Genomic DNA, 16,354 nt, shown 5'->3' with positions numbered 1-16,354 from the left:
CAAGGAGGGAGCTTAATTAAACCTTTGAAATTCAGTAATACTTAAAAAAAGCTATTCCAGGATAACAGAAGTGCCCAACATGGGGGGGGGGGGGAGTCGCACACATGTGACATCACCATGAGGTCCTACTAGGCCCACTGCCATGGTGAGGCCCAGCAAGGCCCGCTGCTGTAAGACCCAGGCCCTCAAGTTTGGGGGGCTTCAGCCCCATCCCAACAGACTTTACAGGGCTGAAGACACCTGTAGAGTTGGTGCCTCTGTGGGATAACTAATAATTAAAAGCAAAAATATGGAGGATGGGGCTCTCAATGGCTACCTCACTGTCTTGAGGCACTGGCCCTGTTTGAAGGTTTCCAACAGGCACCTGGTTAGCCACTGTGAGAACAGGATGCTGGGCTAGATGGGCCATTGGCCTGATCCTGCAGGACTCTTCTTATGAGCACTCTTGAGATCCATTCATGTATTTTCGTTGTAATTTTGTTTTTCAATAACAAGAGGCACCGTTTTACTTTTCTTTCCCCGGCATCACAAATGTGGCGCTCTCCGTTCCCTTGGATCAATTTGCTGCATATGTGAACCACCAGGTCAAGTTATTCTGGAGTCCAGATGCATCTGATTATCTTGAGAAGTTGTAGCCTAATTAAAATCCCTCACCCACATCTGTTTCCTTGCAAGATTTAAGTGTTTCACCCCTGCAAGAGCAGCAGCAAATCTACAACCAGCCCCAAATCACAGGCACTAAATCAATGGACATCTAGGAGAGGACCCTCATCTGCTCCACATATGTAAAAATGCATTGATAAAGATAAGATATCTGGCTCTCACTCAGCCTTGCATGTGCTTTACATTAAACCCAGAAAATGCATATCCTTCAACCCAGAATCCAAATCTCGCATCTGGTACAAAACATCATTTGTACTTCTTCAACTAATATGTATGTCAGTTTTCACCAAGTAAGGACTGGGATTCCTCACCAACAGAATTTTTAAAAAATCAAACTTTTCACAGATCACGCAGCAGTTGCTTCTTTTTTAAGTCATTTTTTTCATACCATGTAAAATATGAGCAACTGGTATTTTTTTCAAAATACTTTCACTATGCACAACAGAGCAAGCAACTTAGCAGTGGACGTTCTGAAATTTGATTATGAATAATGAAACATCAGGCTTCACTTAGGTATTCACTGAATTCTTTCTCTCTATGTCTGAAACTGATATAATGGACAGTGATAATGTATTTGGTTCCGAAAAACTAGAATAAATTCATTATTTGTTTTTAGGTTCTCTTAACAAAGGAAACATTTGTTACAAATACTTCTTTGTTTTAAATTTGTTACAAAGGAAACATTTGTTACAAATACTTCTCTGTTTTAAGCCAATATAATTCATACAGGGATCTACTATTCAGGTGGATATATCACTAGTTTTCTTCTTTTTAGTCTGAGGAGAGATGTAACTTAAATGAAGAGCTGAGCTGACAATGCTATGAACATGTAAGTCAGTTCTCTTTTTATATTTATGTCTTTCTTTATTTGATCAGTAAATACAATGCCAGGATATCAGTCAAACTTTATTATGGTCTTATGAGCAATTCAGGTTAAAATATGGCACACAAATAACAGAAAAATTGCATAATTGTGTCCTCCCTGTCCTAGTCTAGGATTCTAACCACTAAGCACATTGGATCTCTTTAAAACAACAGGCAGTTGAGTGAGATGGAAGGAATCACCAACTAAACCATGGTTTATCGTGATAGCAACAAGGCTGTTTTTTTTATTAACCATAGTTTAGAGCACTATGCTCAAACCCTAAAACTCTGATTATTCTTAAGGATAGTTTGTTGAAACAAGCCAGCTTTGTGACCTATGATGGCTTTCCTCAGACAAACTACAGATAAGATTAACCACATGTTTGGGGTAAGGTAGAAATCTGGGGTTAATGAAAAATGGAAGTGAAAAAACAACTTGTTCTCATCACGATAAGCCAGCTCTGTACCAGTGGGAAGGAAATGACTAGGGGGTGATAGTCCAGGATCCGAGCACACAATAATGTGTACTTCGGAGAGTATTTTTCATTTTAAGAATGAGATAATACTAAGCAGCATTAAGCAATATTGGAAAATATCAAAATACATTGCATAAATGCTAAAGGGTGGGGGAAACAAATGTGCAAATCAAATATCAATTAAAATATTTATATACTTACTGGTTTAGCTCTACATCCAGGATGAAAGAAGATCCAAAGGCATCAACTTGGAAGCTGGCTCGGGCAATATGAGTGGACTGCAATGTTTAAAAAAAGTGAAATGGGTTAGCATTCAACCAATGCATTCTTTTACATGCACGGCAGAAAAAAATATATACTTTGCACCAGCACAAACATACTGAGGCACATTTAAGGATGTTGAATAATTGAGCTGATTTTTTCCCCATGGGAATGTGAGGTTTTGTAGAACAGCATAAAGAGCTGACTATACCCCCTTATACAGGGATTTCTAATTCTGGCACATTTAACATCCTTACAGATGAGGAAATAGTGCTTTCGGTTTTGCTGTCCCAGATGGGGGATATTTACTGTACAAACCAATCTCAGTGTTATTGACCATTTCAATGGGCATGGCTGCCCACAAAGAATACTGGGAACAATGATTAATGATTAAAGCAATTACCTACAATATATTTTGGGAAGCTGCCTGCTGCTGTACATTTGGATCCCTACTAAGATATCATAACAAAATTTTGCATGACGCTTCTGGAGATCAAGCAGTAGTTTTCTGTCTATGTTTGGATACAATTAGAGACAACTCTGTATAAAGATGGCAAACTGAACTTTCTACTGAACTTTCTCAAAACTGCAAAGGTGTTTTTTTCCCCTTTGACTTCCTAAGCAATGTCAGGTTTGAGGTTGCTAGTGAATTAATCAATATGAATTAATTGATTAATATCATTTTTCTTATATACACTGAAATTGTATATGCTTGTAATATGTATGGTTCTGAAATAACAATAATTAAAAGCACTGGGATTTGTAGTCTGGTGAGAGAGCTGGATTTAGCAGTTTTTATATTTTCACAAAAAAACCTCTTATGTCATGTCCTTGTAGGCACAGCTAGGAAACTTTTCATCTGCCCCAATGGCTCATGTACAGGTTATCCCAGCAACTTACCTCATAAGAAGTCTATATGGCTGCTTATGCATGCTTTCTGCAAATGGTCCAATTTATGAGATAAATGCAAGATCCCAGCAAATTATTCTGTATATGGACAATCGCCAAGAGGTTCCTTTATCATATTTGTACTGATAGTGAATGACCTAATTATCAGATAGCTATTCTGAAACACACTTCAACAAATCCATAGAATTCTGTTCCACGCTGGTTATAAGGCTAGCTAGAGACATTTTGCCGGCTAAGTCAGACAATATGGCACCCCTTCTTCCCATTCCATATACAGAGACTGGCTAGAGAGTGACAGCTGAATCTCACTTCAATCAGTTCAGAAGAATTAGTCATTAAGTTGAAACTGATGCCATTGTTGCCTTACAATATCTGCTGCCTGAGGCAGGCACTTCACACTGTCTAACGGCAGGGTCGGCCTTGACTGGCTGTACAGATAAAGTACATGTGTAATATACTTCAGCACACAACAGAGGGGGATAAAAGGCAGTAAGCATTCTCTATGGTTTTCCAGGCAAAATACAATCTGTCACATTCTTAAAGACATGTGCTGTGCTGAAAAAAACAAAGCCATGGGAAATATTTAGAAGGAATTTTTATAAAGAGGAAGAAGTGAGGCATGGGAGAAGGAAATGGCCAAATTCCAAGAACTACTGCATAGTTACCGTAAGTATTTCTGGAAAGGCTTTCTGGCTGACTCTCACTTGTCGGTAAATTAGAGGGTTATTTGACCAAGCATGGCTGCTTTGCTAAAAAGACTGCTAGTTGAAGCCTGTATGGAAGCCTTTAAGAACAAAATCCTCATTTTAATGAGGAAGGAGCCCATTGTGGCTTGCCAATTATACCAATGTCTGTTTTGACATTGGCAACTGAGAAGCACTGACTGCTTGGGAACAAGTGCTTAGTCAACGTGTTTGAAGAGATGAACCTTGAGTATGACGCAGTAAGGAAGTTATTATGGGTTATTTCTGACTAAGGAATCAGCTATACAGCTGCAAATAAAACGTTTTAAGTGTGTTGTAAAGTGCATTATACAAATGTGGCACTAGATGGCAACAGTGAGCCATGGTAAATTCAATATATTTTTCAAACCGTGTTTGTTTGTTTGTTTAAGCATTTCCACAGCGTTTTTTATATGTGTCTAGATTCCACCTTGGTCATACTCAAGAGTATGGAGTTTAGAGCCTTCCAAACACATCAGAAGTAAAGAGGAAACATTACAGAAGATCTACTGAAGACAGACAAAAAGAGAACTATAGCCACTATGGGTAAGCTTACTTTCCTGTTCAAAATGTGCTCAAGACATACCTTGCTCATGTTTCAAAAATGTAATATTCTAATTTCTGCATATGACTAAGGAGGAACATCACATTTGGATGCTCTGTGTGTGTGTGTGTGTGTGTGTTGTTTTCTTACTAGTACACATCATCTTACTACCCAAAAGAGCACTGAACTTTCTGTAATAGTCAGCATACACTAACAAAATGTTTGCTATTTCCAAGCAAGATATGGAAACAGATTCTGGGCAAAAAAGAGAAAGTACATGGTGAGAACTCTAGAATTCTGCAAATTCAGGACAGACCAATCAACAGGTTTTTGGCACAATGACTAAACATGCCCTCCAAGTTCAAGCACACACTTCTGAGTACCAGTTGCTGGGATCACAAGCAGGAGAGTGCTGTTGCCATCATGCGTTGCTTGTGAGTGTCCCATAGGCATCTGGCAAGCCACTTTTGGGAACCCAAGATGGCGGACTCAATGGAGCTTAAATCTGATCCAGCAGGCTGCTGCTTTTTCTTAGGTGCCATTTCTAAACCCCAGGCTCCTCTTCCACTGCTTTGATTCACAGATAACATTTCCAGTTCTCCCAATCAGTGTTGGGGGAAAGCCGTAGCTCAGGGGTGGAGCACATGGCTTGCATACAGGTCCAGTCTCCAACCTTTCCAGGTATGTCTAAGAAAGACTGAAGCCCTGGAGAGCTGATGCAGTCAGTGTAGTAGAGCTAGATGGACCAATGTTTTGCCTCAGTATAAGGCAGATTCCTATGTTCCTATGGTTTGCCGGCCTGGGTACAGGCCTCATGTTCATGCGCTCTCTCCCCCTCCTGCCTGCGCCCCATGCATGCTAGCGTCCATGAGTTACTGCCTGGCACCTAAGGCAAACATAATTCTTCTTACCTAACTGGTACCCCAGTGTTAATTTGTGGGTAACAGAAAATGAGCAATTACATCAGAGAGGCTGGGGAAAGAAAGGGATGCTCCCAGGTGATAGGTAAGACGGCTCGCTTTTTTGTTTGTTTCTCTGGGAGAAAAGTTGAGATATACCTGTGAGAGAAGACTTCGCATTCTTCTAATTCTTTTTCGTCTTTCTTTTTCCTTTTTTGCGCTTCGTTTGTTTTTTGGTGCATTATGAGAAGTCTTAATAAAATTTCTTTTAAAGAAAATAACTGACAAACTATAGTTTGTGCTTGCTTGTTTGAAAAAGGATCACTCCTTGCTCCGTTCCTGGTGATATCACATTTCCTGCTTTCCCTGGTAAGTTTGGTCATTGTGAAGAGTCTGCCCACAAGTTTCAAACACTATGAGAAATCACTGCTTCACAACATCCCATGTAGTACCTATCGCCACACAGCCAACTACACACATTCAACACGCTGAACTAATCCAGAAGAGGTTCTCAAATTTATCACCACCACAGCTGCTAATGGAACATATGGGAGACACCACAACTTGATCCTTGTCAAGTGCCTTCTGACAACACAAAAGGTAGAGATTAACAGCAAAGAGTCATTGAAACTAAGGGCATTTTCCACGTGAGGCTCAAAGCAGTTGATGCCCACATCTCTCCATGAAGTGAATGTAAACCCTCCAGGTAACATAAAGGGTTGTTGAATTTTTCCTTAACACAAAGTCAGCCAGGAATGGAAAACCTTGAGCTCACTGTTTCTATACACAGGATAAGGAACCTTTTTCAGCCACAGCCTCTGGGGCCACATTTCCTAGGGAAAATTTGGGTGGAGCCATAGGTAAACAGCAGGCTACATTCAAACCAGTGAAGTTGCATGGGGGGAACACTGGGGCGGTTGCCCCAGGTGCAAAATTTGTTAGGGGTGCAAAATTTCAACACCCTGTGTTGGACAGCTACCATTGCCGGACTCCTCTGAAAACGGCTTCTCTATGCGAACCAGGAATTGACTTCTGCAGACAAAAGAATGACTCTGAGGCTGCAACCTCCTGAGTGACGCAGGCACCTTAGGGCAGCAGCTGAATGCACATGGGTATTCCATCTGTTTCCCTCCAACCCACCCAACCCTCCGTGCAGTCCCAAGCACTGGCAACCCATGCTACGTCACTGATGCCAACTACATAGGACAACCCAGACATTATAATTAAAGAAGCAGACAAAGGTGGAGCTGTCGTCATCATGAACAAAACTGACTACATTCAGGAGGCTCACAGACAACTTTCCAATACCGCCTTTTACATAAAATTGGACTCAGACCCCACACAAGAATACAAAAAAGAACTGAACAAGATTGTTAAGGAGCTACCCCCACACATCCAAGAACAGATCCTCACCAACACACCAACAGAACCTCGACCAGGAACTTTCTATCTTCTACCTAAAATACACAAACCAGAAAATCCAGGACGCCCCATCATTTCAGGTATTGGCACTATCACAGTGGGTGTCTCCGGTTATATGGACACTGTTCTGAAACCATATGCCATCAGTGCTCCCAGCTATGTACGTGACAAAACAGATTTCCTGAGGAAAATACAATCTTTAAATAATCTTCCCAACAATACTATACTAGCTACTATGGATGTGGAATCTCTGTATACCAACATCCCACACAACGATGGTTTACAAGCTATAAGGAACACCATTTCAGATAAAACCACAGTGGACTTTGCCACCAAACTCTGCCAGTTTGTCCTTACCCACAACAACTTCAAATTCGGTGATGACCTGTTCCTTCAGATCAGCGGCACAGCAATGGGCACCCGCATGGCCCCACAGTATGCCAACATCTTCATGGCAGATTTAGAACAACGTTTCCTAAACTCCTACCCACTCAAACCTCTCTTGTACCTGCGATACATTGATGATATTTTTATCATCTGGACACATGGTCAACAGACCCTGAACACCTTCCACCAGAAATTCAATGATTTTCACCCCACAATCAACCTAACAATGAATCAATCTATGCAAGAAATACATTTTTTGGACACTACTATAAAAATACAGGATGGGCGCATAGACACCACCTTATACCGTAAACCAACTGACCGACAAACATATCTACATGCCTCTAGCCACCATCCCAAACATACCAAACAGTCCATTGTTTATAGCCAGGCACTACGTTACAGCCGTATCTGTTCCAATTCTACAGACAGAGACTCTCACCTAAGAGATCTACAGCAAACCTTTTTAGAACTAAAATACCCAGCAGATGAAGTTAGACAACAGATCAACAGAGCCAGACTGATACCCAGAGAGAACTTGCTGCAAGACAGACCCAAAAAAGAAAATAACAGAACTCCTCTAGTCATCACATACAGCTCCCAAGTTAAAACAGTACAACGCATCATCAGAGATCTACAACCTCTCCTGGACAATGACAGTTCTCTTTCTCAAGCTCTGGGAGGAAGACCTTTCATTGCCTACAGACAGCCACCCAATCTTAAACAACTCCTAACCCACAATAATACTACAACCAGACTTAACACGGACACTGGCACCAGAGCCTGCAATAAACCCAGATGCCAACTTTGCTGCCACATACACCCGGACAACACCATTACTGGCCCCAACAACATCACACATACCATCTCGGGACTATTTAATTGCTCATCGTCTAACATTGTGTATGCCATCAAATGCCAACAGTGTCCTTCAGCTCTCTATATTGGACAAACAGGCCAAACCTTATGCCAAAGAATAAACGGACATAAATCTGACATCAAGAATCACAAGACAGAGAAACCAGTAGGAGAACACTTCAATCTCCCAGGACATTCTATACAAGATCTCAAAGTAGCTGTTTTACTACAAAGGAATTTCAGAAATAGACTGGAAAGAGAAGCTGCTGAATTGCAAATCATTACCAAACTTAAAACCATGGAGACACCTGGCCTGAACAGAGACATTGGATTCTTATCTCACTATACATGACAAAGCCATTTTTCACCTTCTCACCCCTTGCTTTTTCCTGTAAGACCTACTGCAGTCGTTAAGGGTCGTCAACAGACTCATCACAGCTATCTGCCAATCACCCATTCCCACCACCCTTCTGAGTAATACCCCTCCCCACCTTCTCACTATATAGAAGGATCTGGCAACTTCTGTTTCAGTGTATCTGAAGAAGTGTGCATGCACACGAAAGCTCATACCAAGAACTAACTTAGTTGGTCTTTAAGGTGCTACTGGAAGGAATTTTTTTTGTTTTGACTATGGCAGACCAACACGGCTACCCATCTGTAACTGATACATAGGACAGAGGTATCTGCACTCCCCCACCAAACATTTCAGCTATATAAAGTTAAGGGAAGCCCATTTTGAACACAGAAAATTTCCAAGTCTTTAAAGTATATAAATATTCATACAGCTTGATCATATGCATGCTTTATTCACAAATTAAGTTCCATTGAGTTCAAAGGGTTTACTGCTTTGTAAAATGCACACAGGATTTCAGCCTGAATCAAAACGCTCTAAAACTGAACATTTAAGCATTTTTATTATGGAAAATTATTATATATAAGAAAATTGTCCAACAAATATAAAGAAGGAAACATACAATTCTACTTATTATATTTCACATTATAGAAAAGAGCATAAATATTTCAATGAATATTTTAAAGCATTTATGAGAACCTTCCATCCAACAACGTTCATGCATTTATGAGGACCTTTCTTTCAGGATTCTTTTTTTTAATGGAGTAAGCAAATTATTCAATCAACCCAGCAATACAATACCCAGCTGCAGTAAACAAGGAAAGAGAATTCTCTGTTGAATCAGCACTAACCAAAAAGGGGGGGGGGGGGAATGAAGACAAGTATTTCAGCTCTAGTAGGCAGTACTCAGAGAAGGAACCTATTCTTGAATCCTCTGTAATCTGTGGCAGAGACCTTCTCCAGCGCATACACAAGCACTCCCCTAAAACGCTGCTATTGTCCTCAAGAGAACCCTGCCTAGGGCAAGAGGGAAGACAGTAGTTCTAGCAAATCTAACTTACAAAGAAAGGATTAAAGATTTATTCTCACATAAAGGAAGCCTCTCTGTAAGGTCAAAGATGCTTAAGAGGGTTAAAAGAGGGAATGATCAAAATGTAAACAGTTTCATTCCTTCTTGTTGAGCACAAACATCTGCACCTAAACTTCTAGCATAGCCAATGTGGTGCCTCAGCTCAGCTCTTGCTGGACTACAGCTCCCAAAATCCCTGACCACTGACCAAGCTGGCTGGGGCTGATGGGAGCTGTAGTCCAACAATATCTGGAGTGAAGCCAATGGGCTACCCACTTCCAGCTCATTTGGTCCCTATAGGCTTGGGGTGGGTAACAGCAAGCTAACAGATAACACAAAATATTTGTTGTTGTTGTTTAATCGTTTAGTCGTGTCCGACTCTTCGTGACCCCAAGGACCAGAGCACACCAGGCACTCCTGTCTTCCACTGCCTCCCGCAGTTTGGTCAAACTCATGCTGGTAGCTTCAAGAACACTATCCAACCATCTCGTCCTCTGTCGTCCCCTTCTCCTTGTGCCCTCCATCTTTCCCAACATCAGGGTCTTTTCCAGGGAGTCTTCTCTTCTCATGAGGTGGCCAAAATACTGGAGTCTCAACTTCAGGATCTGTCGTTCCAGTGAGCACTCAGGGCTGATTTCCTTAAGAATGGATAGGTTTGATCTTCTTGCAGTCCATGGGACTCTCAAGAGTCTCCTCCAACACCATAATTCAAAAACATCAATTCTTCGGCGATCAGCCTTCTTTATGGTCCAGCTCTCACTTCCATCACTGCCTTGCCGTGGCGAAGGGGCTTGAATAACTCAGAGAAGCTATGAACTATGCTGTGCAGGGCACCCAAGATGGACAGGTCATAGTGGAGAGTTTTGACCAAACGTGATCCACCTGGAGCAGGAACCAGCAAGCCACTCCAGTATCCCTGCCAAGAAAACTCCATGGACAAAGACAACAGGCATATAAACACAAAATATTACACACCATTAAAAACCAGAGCTGGGAGGGAAGAACCTCTAGAAATCCAATCATAGCTGTTGCAGGCAATGCACGGTGATCATGAGGATAAGCTAATGTGGGAACTGTACCAGCTCCAACACCTTTGCAAAGCAAGAGCAGGAGATTGTAGGGGTGCTGCTGGAAGGAAAAAATGCTGCCATCTGTCAACATTTTTTTCTGTTTTGCAACCAAAGAGAAATAAGCAGCTACAGACCTCAAAGCACTTCTGCAATCAAGATCAACTTTTTACAACCTTCTGCCGCCCAGTCGTTTTGGACCATATCTCTCATCAGTCCTAGCAAAATATCTGGAGGGCACCAGGTTGGTGAAAGCTGATCTACAGGGCGCAGTCCTTGGACAATGCAGGCAGGGATGGTATTATAACTGTAGCATTTGGAATACTGTGCAGAAACAATGGAGAAAGAAAGCATTGTGCAAAGCGTGGCAAATTAATTATAGGTATGATCCTATCTATGTAAGTAATTGTTATTATTTATTTTCTAAAAAAATAAAATCAAATGTTCTCTTTTATTGCAAGTGTATTGTCTGCCATTAAACAGGAAAAAGGAAAAAGACAGGCAAAAAGCAAGTCATGGAAGTTACTAGCATTCAGATGTGGCGACAGAAGTTAGATATATTCTTTTTACTGTTTGGAATATTCTTTTATCCAAGAAACGAAACGTGCTGCTTTCCTGGCTTGCAATATAACACAAGAAGTGAGACTCTGGGATCTTGACTGCTGGTATGGTTTTAGTGGAACTACCTTTGAAGGCGACTCGAAAACTATAACTAATCCAGATTGATGCAGCTAGACTAGGAGTGGCCACCGGGACCATATGACACCAGTCCTAAAGGATTTACATTGGCTCCCAATACATTTCCAAACACAATCAAAAGTGTTAGCGTTGACCTTTAAACCCCTAAAGGTTTCAGTCCTGCATACCATTGTTTAGCCCAGACACTGAGGTCCAGATCCACTTTACTGAGAGAAGTGAAGTTACAGGGAACCAGGCAGAGGGCCTTCTCAGTAGTGGCACCTATGCTATGGACCAACTTCCCATCAGATGTCAAGGAAATAAACAACTATCTGACTTTCAGAAGGCATCTGAAGGCAGCCCTGCATAGGGAAGTTTTTAATGTTTGATGTTTCACTGAGTTTTAAATCTTCTGTTGGGAACCGCCCAGAGTGACCGGGGCAACAGTCAGCTGGGTGGCATATAAACAATAGTAGTAGTAGTAGTTTCTGTTTTATACTGGCCGTTTTAATGCTGCTTTTTAGATTATTTTGCATTGTGTGGCTTACTGTATTACCATAGATTGGTGGGGCCATAGCTTAGCGGCACAGCAACTGCCTTCCACACAGAAGATCCTAGGTTCAGTCCCCAGCCTCTCCAGGAAGGGCTGGCGGATACCCTTGCCTAAAATCCTGGAGAGCTGCTGCCAATCAGTGTAGACAATACTGAAGTACATGGACCAGTTGGTCTGAATTGGTGCGAGACAGCTTCTTATATCCCTATGCCATACATTATACAGGAACATCCGCAAGACAACAAGTGAATCCCAGCTGAGTTTGTTTAGGATTGCAGACTGAGGATCTACATAATTCTCAGGTGGGTCTTCCTGCCCAAGCTGTAAATTATTCAACCCTCGTATGCATTAAGATTACGAAGAAGTAATTTAGGGGTCATTACCTTTGTGACCCATTATAAATTATATATTAGCACTGCACTATGCACTGCTGATTTTGCAGTGGTCATTGCAGTGGATGGAACAAAGAAATGGACACTCCATCAGTCATATCTGGTACTTGGAACATCCAATATACGTGGAGAAGCAACATGTCCACTTCCTATAAAAACTGATTCACTTACCGACCTTGGAACTATTTATAGAACTGCTGGTCACAAATTAAGAGTTATATTAGCTCTAAGAGATAACCCAAATTGAGCATAAAGTCTAAAATAAAAAAGGAAAATAAAATGCACACCAGTTTATAAACCATTGAAATTACTAAGAATGTGTGACCTACCAGGACTGGGCACAAGGCAGACGGGATCCACTGGCACATCTCTGGGTGAGTTGCAGTAGATTGACAAGGACCACTGACTCCCAATTGTTTCGCAATGGCAACAACAAAAGGCTTGGCTAAAGAAAGCTTGAGGGGGAACTAGGAGTTTTGCATGATGGACCTGTGAGCGCAATGGTGACTGGTGACCACTGGAACTGATAGGGTAGAAAGTAGGAGGTCCAACAGTAGGTGGTGCTAGAACCAATAACAGGCAGAACTAACTCATTCTGGTTTTCTCCTCCTCCTCCTCCATGCTGAAGACTCCAAGGGCAACCCTGAGAGTGAGGGTGCTGGCAGGCAGTGCTACCTTCTGCAGTGGTTATAAGTAAGACAGATACACAAGTGGGCGCAAATGCCCCATTAGTCCTCCACTGGCAAATTTGAGGAGGTGCTCGGAGGTGCCATGCACCTTAATTCTAAATGTATTTTCTTTTGAAGCTGAATCACCCGATATCGCTTCTCTCTGGAACTGTGCTGCCCTTTGCCGCCTGCTGAGTCGCACAGGAACCTTTCTGCATCCTTTCCCCCCCTTGCAAGGGCAAACTCCCTGAACGCAAGTGCAATGCTTACAACCCCACATCTAAACACTCATACCGCAATAATGAGATGCACATTTCTCTAATTCTAGAAAATTCCACCACAGGCAGCATGGCGATCTGGAGGAGGGATCAAGGGTGACGTGATAAATTTATCATGAGCCGGAAAGCTGCAGATCATTTACATATCCCTGATATAAACAAAGCGGATGCCATACGACATACGAGCCTACTGGTGCTAACACTTAATTCTTAAATTGTAAATGTGAAAACTTACAAGCATGTCACCCCACTGAGGCCTCTCCTGGAGCCCACAAGGTTCCCTCTCCCACCCCGGCTGAAAGAAGGCTTGAAAGAAGCAGTGTGAGCTTGCTTGCGAAGCATGTGTGTAAGTGTTGTACCCACAACCGTAGAGCCAGTTTGCAAATGTGCCCACAGGTCCAAAAAGGTGGGTGGCCCAATGGTTTCCTGAATGGACAACTGACTTACAAAGGTGGGAATTGAAATCAAAAGTGTGTGTGAGAGAGAAACAGCCTGTCCCCCCCTCTCATACAAAAGTAAATAAATTGGAGGCAGGGACAGAGAGAACTCTGAGCTCCTGAAATCCCACTGGGGACACAGGATCTCTCTTTAGCTATCCAACATATCGTAACAGCTGTTGTTCTTGTTTAAAGAATATATTATATTGGAAAAATTAAGCAAATATTCACACGATGCCAATCCTGATGGGTTTTAGGTATCTTGTAGAGACATATTTATTCATTCATTCATTCATTTGATTAAGATGACCAGAGGAGGTGTCCTGCTGTTCTCACAGTGCTGTGATGCAACTCTGATGTATTGCTGCTGTGGTTTGACATTTCAGATGATTTTATTATGTACCCTACGTCTTTCTGTCGTATATCTTCATGTTGTATCCTCCTCTGGGATTGCTTTTAATGGAGAGAGAGTCATAAATCACCTGAATAAGTACACAACAGCTATGCCTACATAACTGTTACAAAAATTGTTCCCTCTTCCGCGCTTCTTCATCCAAAGAAAACAACAAAATCTCATATATGTATACTAAGCGGCATGTCCTCCCACATTTCATGGGCTTGTTCCTAGGTAAGGGTGTCCAGGAGTCCAGCTTAAAACCAATGCTGCTGATTCTGAAAAAGTTGTAGCTTTTTGCGGTTCTTTAAACCCAGGCCAGGCCAGAGAAGATCCTGCTCTGAAGCCCTGGAAAGCCACTGCCAGTCTGTGAAGACCAGGGATGGGGAAGCCGCTTTCTTCCAGATGCTGTTGACCCCCAACTCTCAGCAGCAAGCCCAATGGTTAGGAACAGAGTTAGAAATTCAGGTATATAATGTAATTGCCAAATGGAACCTTAAGTATGGGCTGCGGTCGCCACAATGGAATGTCTAGGCACTGTATTCCCCCCATGAACTATTTATTTATTTATTCATTATTACTATTATTATTATTATTTCCATTTCTATACCACTTTATATCTCAAGGAACAAATCTCAAAGCAGTTTAAAAAGCATTAAAACATCAAATAAAACAACCCAGAATAAAACTAATTCAAGCATCCAGGAAAATATTTTAGATCCTGACATTTTGCTTTCCCTAGTGGCCAACGTGGCATCCAGAGATCTCCACATAGTCACAATTGGACCTGCACCAGTCACAAATCACACCTGGATAATTTCAAGCACTGGTCGGTATTGACAGGAGTTGTAGACCAACAACATCTGGAGGGCCACAGGTTCCCCAGGCTGGAATAGGGAATAGCGAGTGAGATAGACCAACAATCCCACCCCAGGAAAGTTCCTTTCACTGAAGGAATCAGAGGGGAGGGCAGACATGGAACCATTTGTATTTATCATATTCATGTCCTACCATTCCTCCAGGGTGGCATACATAAGGTCATCGGATTTTAGCCTCGCAGGAACTTCACGATGGAAGATCTAGCAATTTGTGCAAGACCATCTTGTGATGACTGAGCAAGGAGTTGAGCCTATACATCCCAGTTCCAAAATCAAACATCCTACCAAAATGCGGTTTCTTGCACACAATCTGCCAAGCAAGAGTCAAACCAAGCATGGTATGAAAAAGGTTCCTAATTAGACGTACTTCTTTTTATTTTTAAAAAAGCAAAATTATTGGAGAGTTTACCTCTTCACCAAAACCTCAATTCAAGTCTCCTTCCCCTGCAAAATATTACCCTACTGTTAGCTATAGATGGAAAACCTTGTGAGTTCTTCTTCTTCTGCAGGGACGATTGGAGCCAAAGAATTATCCCCTTCCCTTGCAGTCCTTTTCCAAACGCCCACATACTGCTTTTCAGAAATAGAAAGACATCAGGAATTCCAACCAAGGAGCTCCCACATCATATGTAGTTCTATCCTCAGGTCTCATGCCTGCAGGTGAATTGTCCTTTCTGGGAATCACCCACCGTTTTTCAAAGCAACATTAAAGTCCTGCCATCTGAAATCACTTTAGGCAAAAGAATGTTACACTTGGAATGGATCTCACTGGTAAGACTGTAAGCTCTCAACTACACTCAACCAACCATGAATGATAGACACAGTGAAGCTAATTGAGCATCCTTCAGTAAACATCATGAATCAAATTTAAGAGTGTCCTGTGACAACGTTATTGCAATTTCCCAGTGGCAATGAACACATCAGCTGCAGAAACTCTCACACTCTAAAGACACTGCGGGCAGCCCCAATCCAGCATTTGTTTATCCTTAATCAAGCCAGGGAACTCTTGCTGATTCTGTAACTCTTAGGCATTTCTGAACATCACCTTAATATTCACTCTCCACAGACTGAACAAACAGTTTCCTTAACCATATGGTAGGTCTTGGATCGCGCATTCTTCATTCATTCATTCCTAGGTTCTCTTAAACAACCATGCAAGTTTGGGGCTCTCTAAAGAAACAGTTCATCAGATGGCACAACTATTTCTGCAATTTACTTTTCGGGTCGCATGCAGGGAATCCAAGACTGACTTGCCCCACCTCTGCTCCAGGGTATAGAAAGAATTTGTTTCCAGAAGAGTTCTTGTATAGGCTTCTTCTGGGCATACTAGTTTTCTCACTATATGGATATTTCCCCCCATCAGGGTGCACTTAAACCATTTTAGATCATACCTTAAATGCCTCAGGTCTGAAGTGGTGCAATTCTGGAACAGTATTACCATGTCATGTTTGTCTTTGAGAACCTGTGAGCTTCCTATAGGCACCAGACTGGCCCACTAGGTGAACAGAATACTTTTCTAGATGGACCTCTGGTCTGTTATAGTCATGCTTTTCTTTTGTTCTCAGGACACTTTATGCACAATG

The 16,354-nt window shown here is 41.9% G+C and overlaps 1 protein-coding gene across 16 annotated transcripts in view; it reads right to left on the bottom strand.

The window, feature by feature from the left end:
• Positions 1 to 16,354, bottom strand: part of ADAM22 (ADAM metallopeptidase domain 22) — a 129,095-nt gene that overhangs the window by 102,962 nt on the left and 9,779 nt on the right. For all 16 annotated transcript variants that reach the window (XR_003709190.2, XM_028750992.2, XM_028750993.2 and 13 more), the window contains exon 3: positions 2,205 to 2,281. Coding sequence is in view for 15 of the 16 variants with exons in the window: in XM_028750992.2 (XP_028606825.2) it covers positions 2,205 to 2,281 (77 nt within the window). In the remaining variant the exon portion in view is untranslated. The remainder of the gene's footprint in view (positions 1 to 2,204; positions 2,282 to 16,354) is intronic.

Source organism: Podarcis muralis, chromosome 12 (genome assembly GCF_964188315.1).
Source record: "Podarcis muralis chromosome 12, rPodMur119.hap1.1, whole genome shotgun sequence".
In the NCBI taxonomy this organism is placed as follows: domain Eukaryota; kingdom Metazoa; phylum Chordata; class Lepidosauria; order Squamata; family Lacertidae; genus Podarcis; species Podarcis muralis.
Note: the sequence above shows the minus strand (reverse complement) of the source record. Positions and strands in the feature narration are given on the sequence as shown.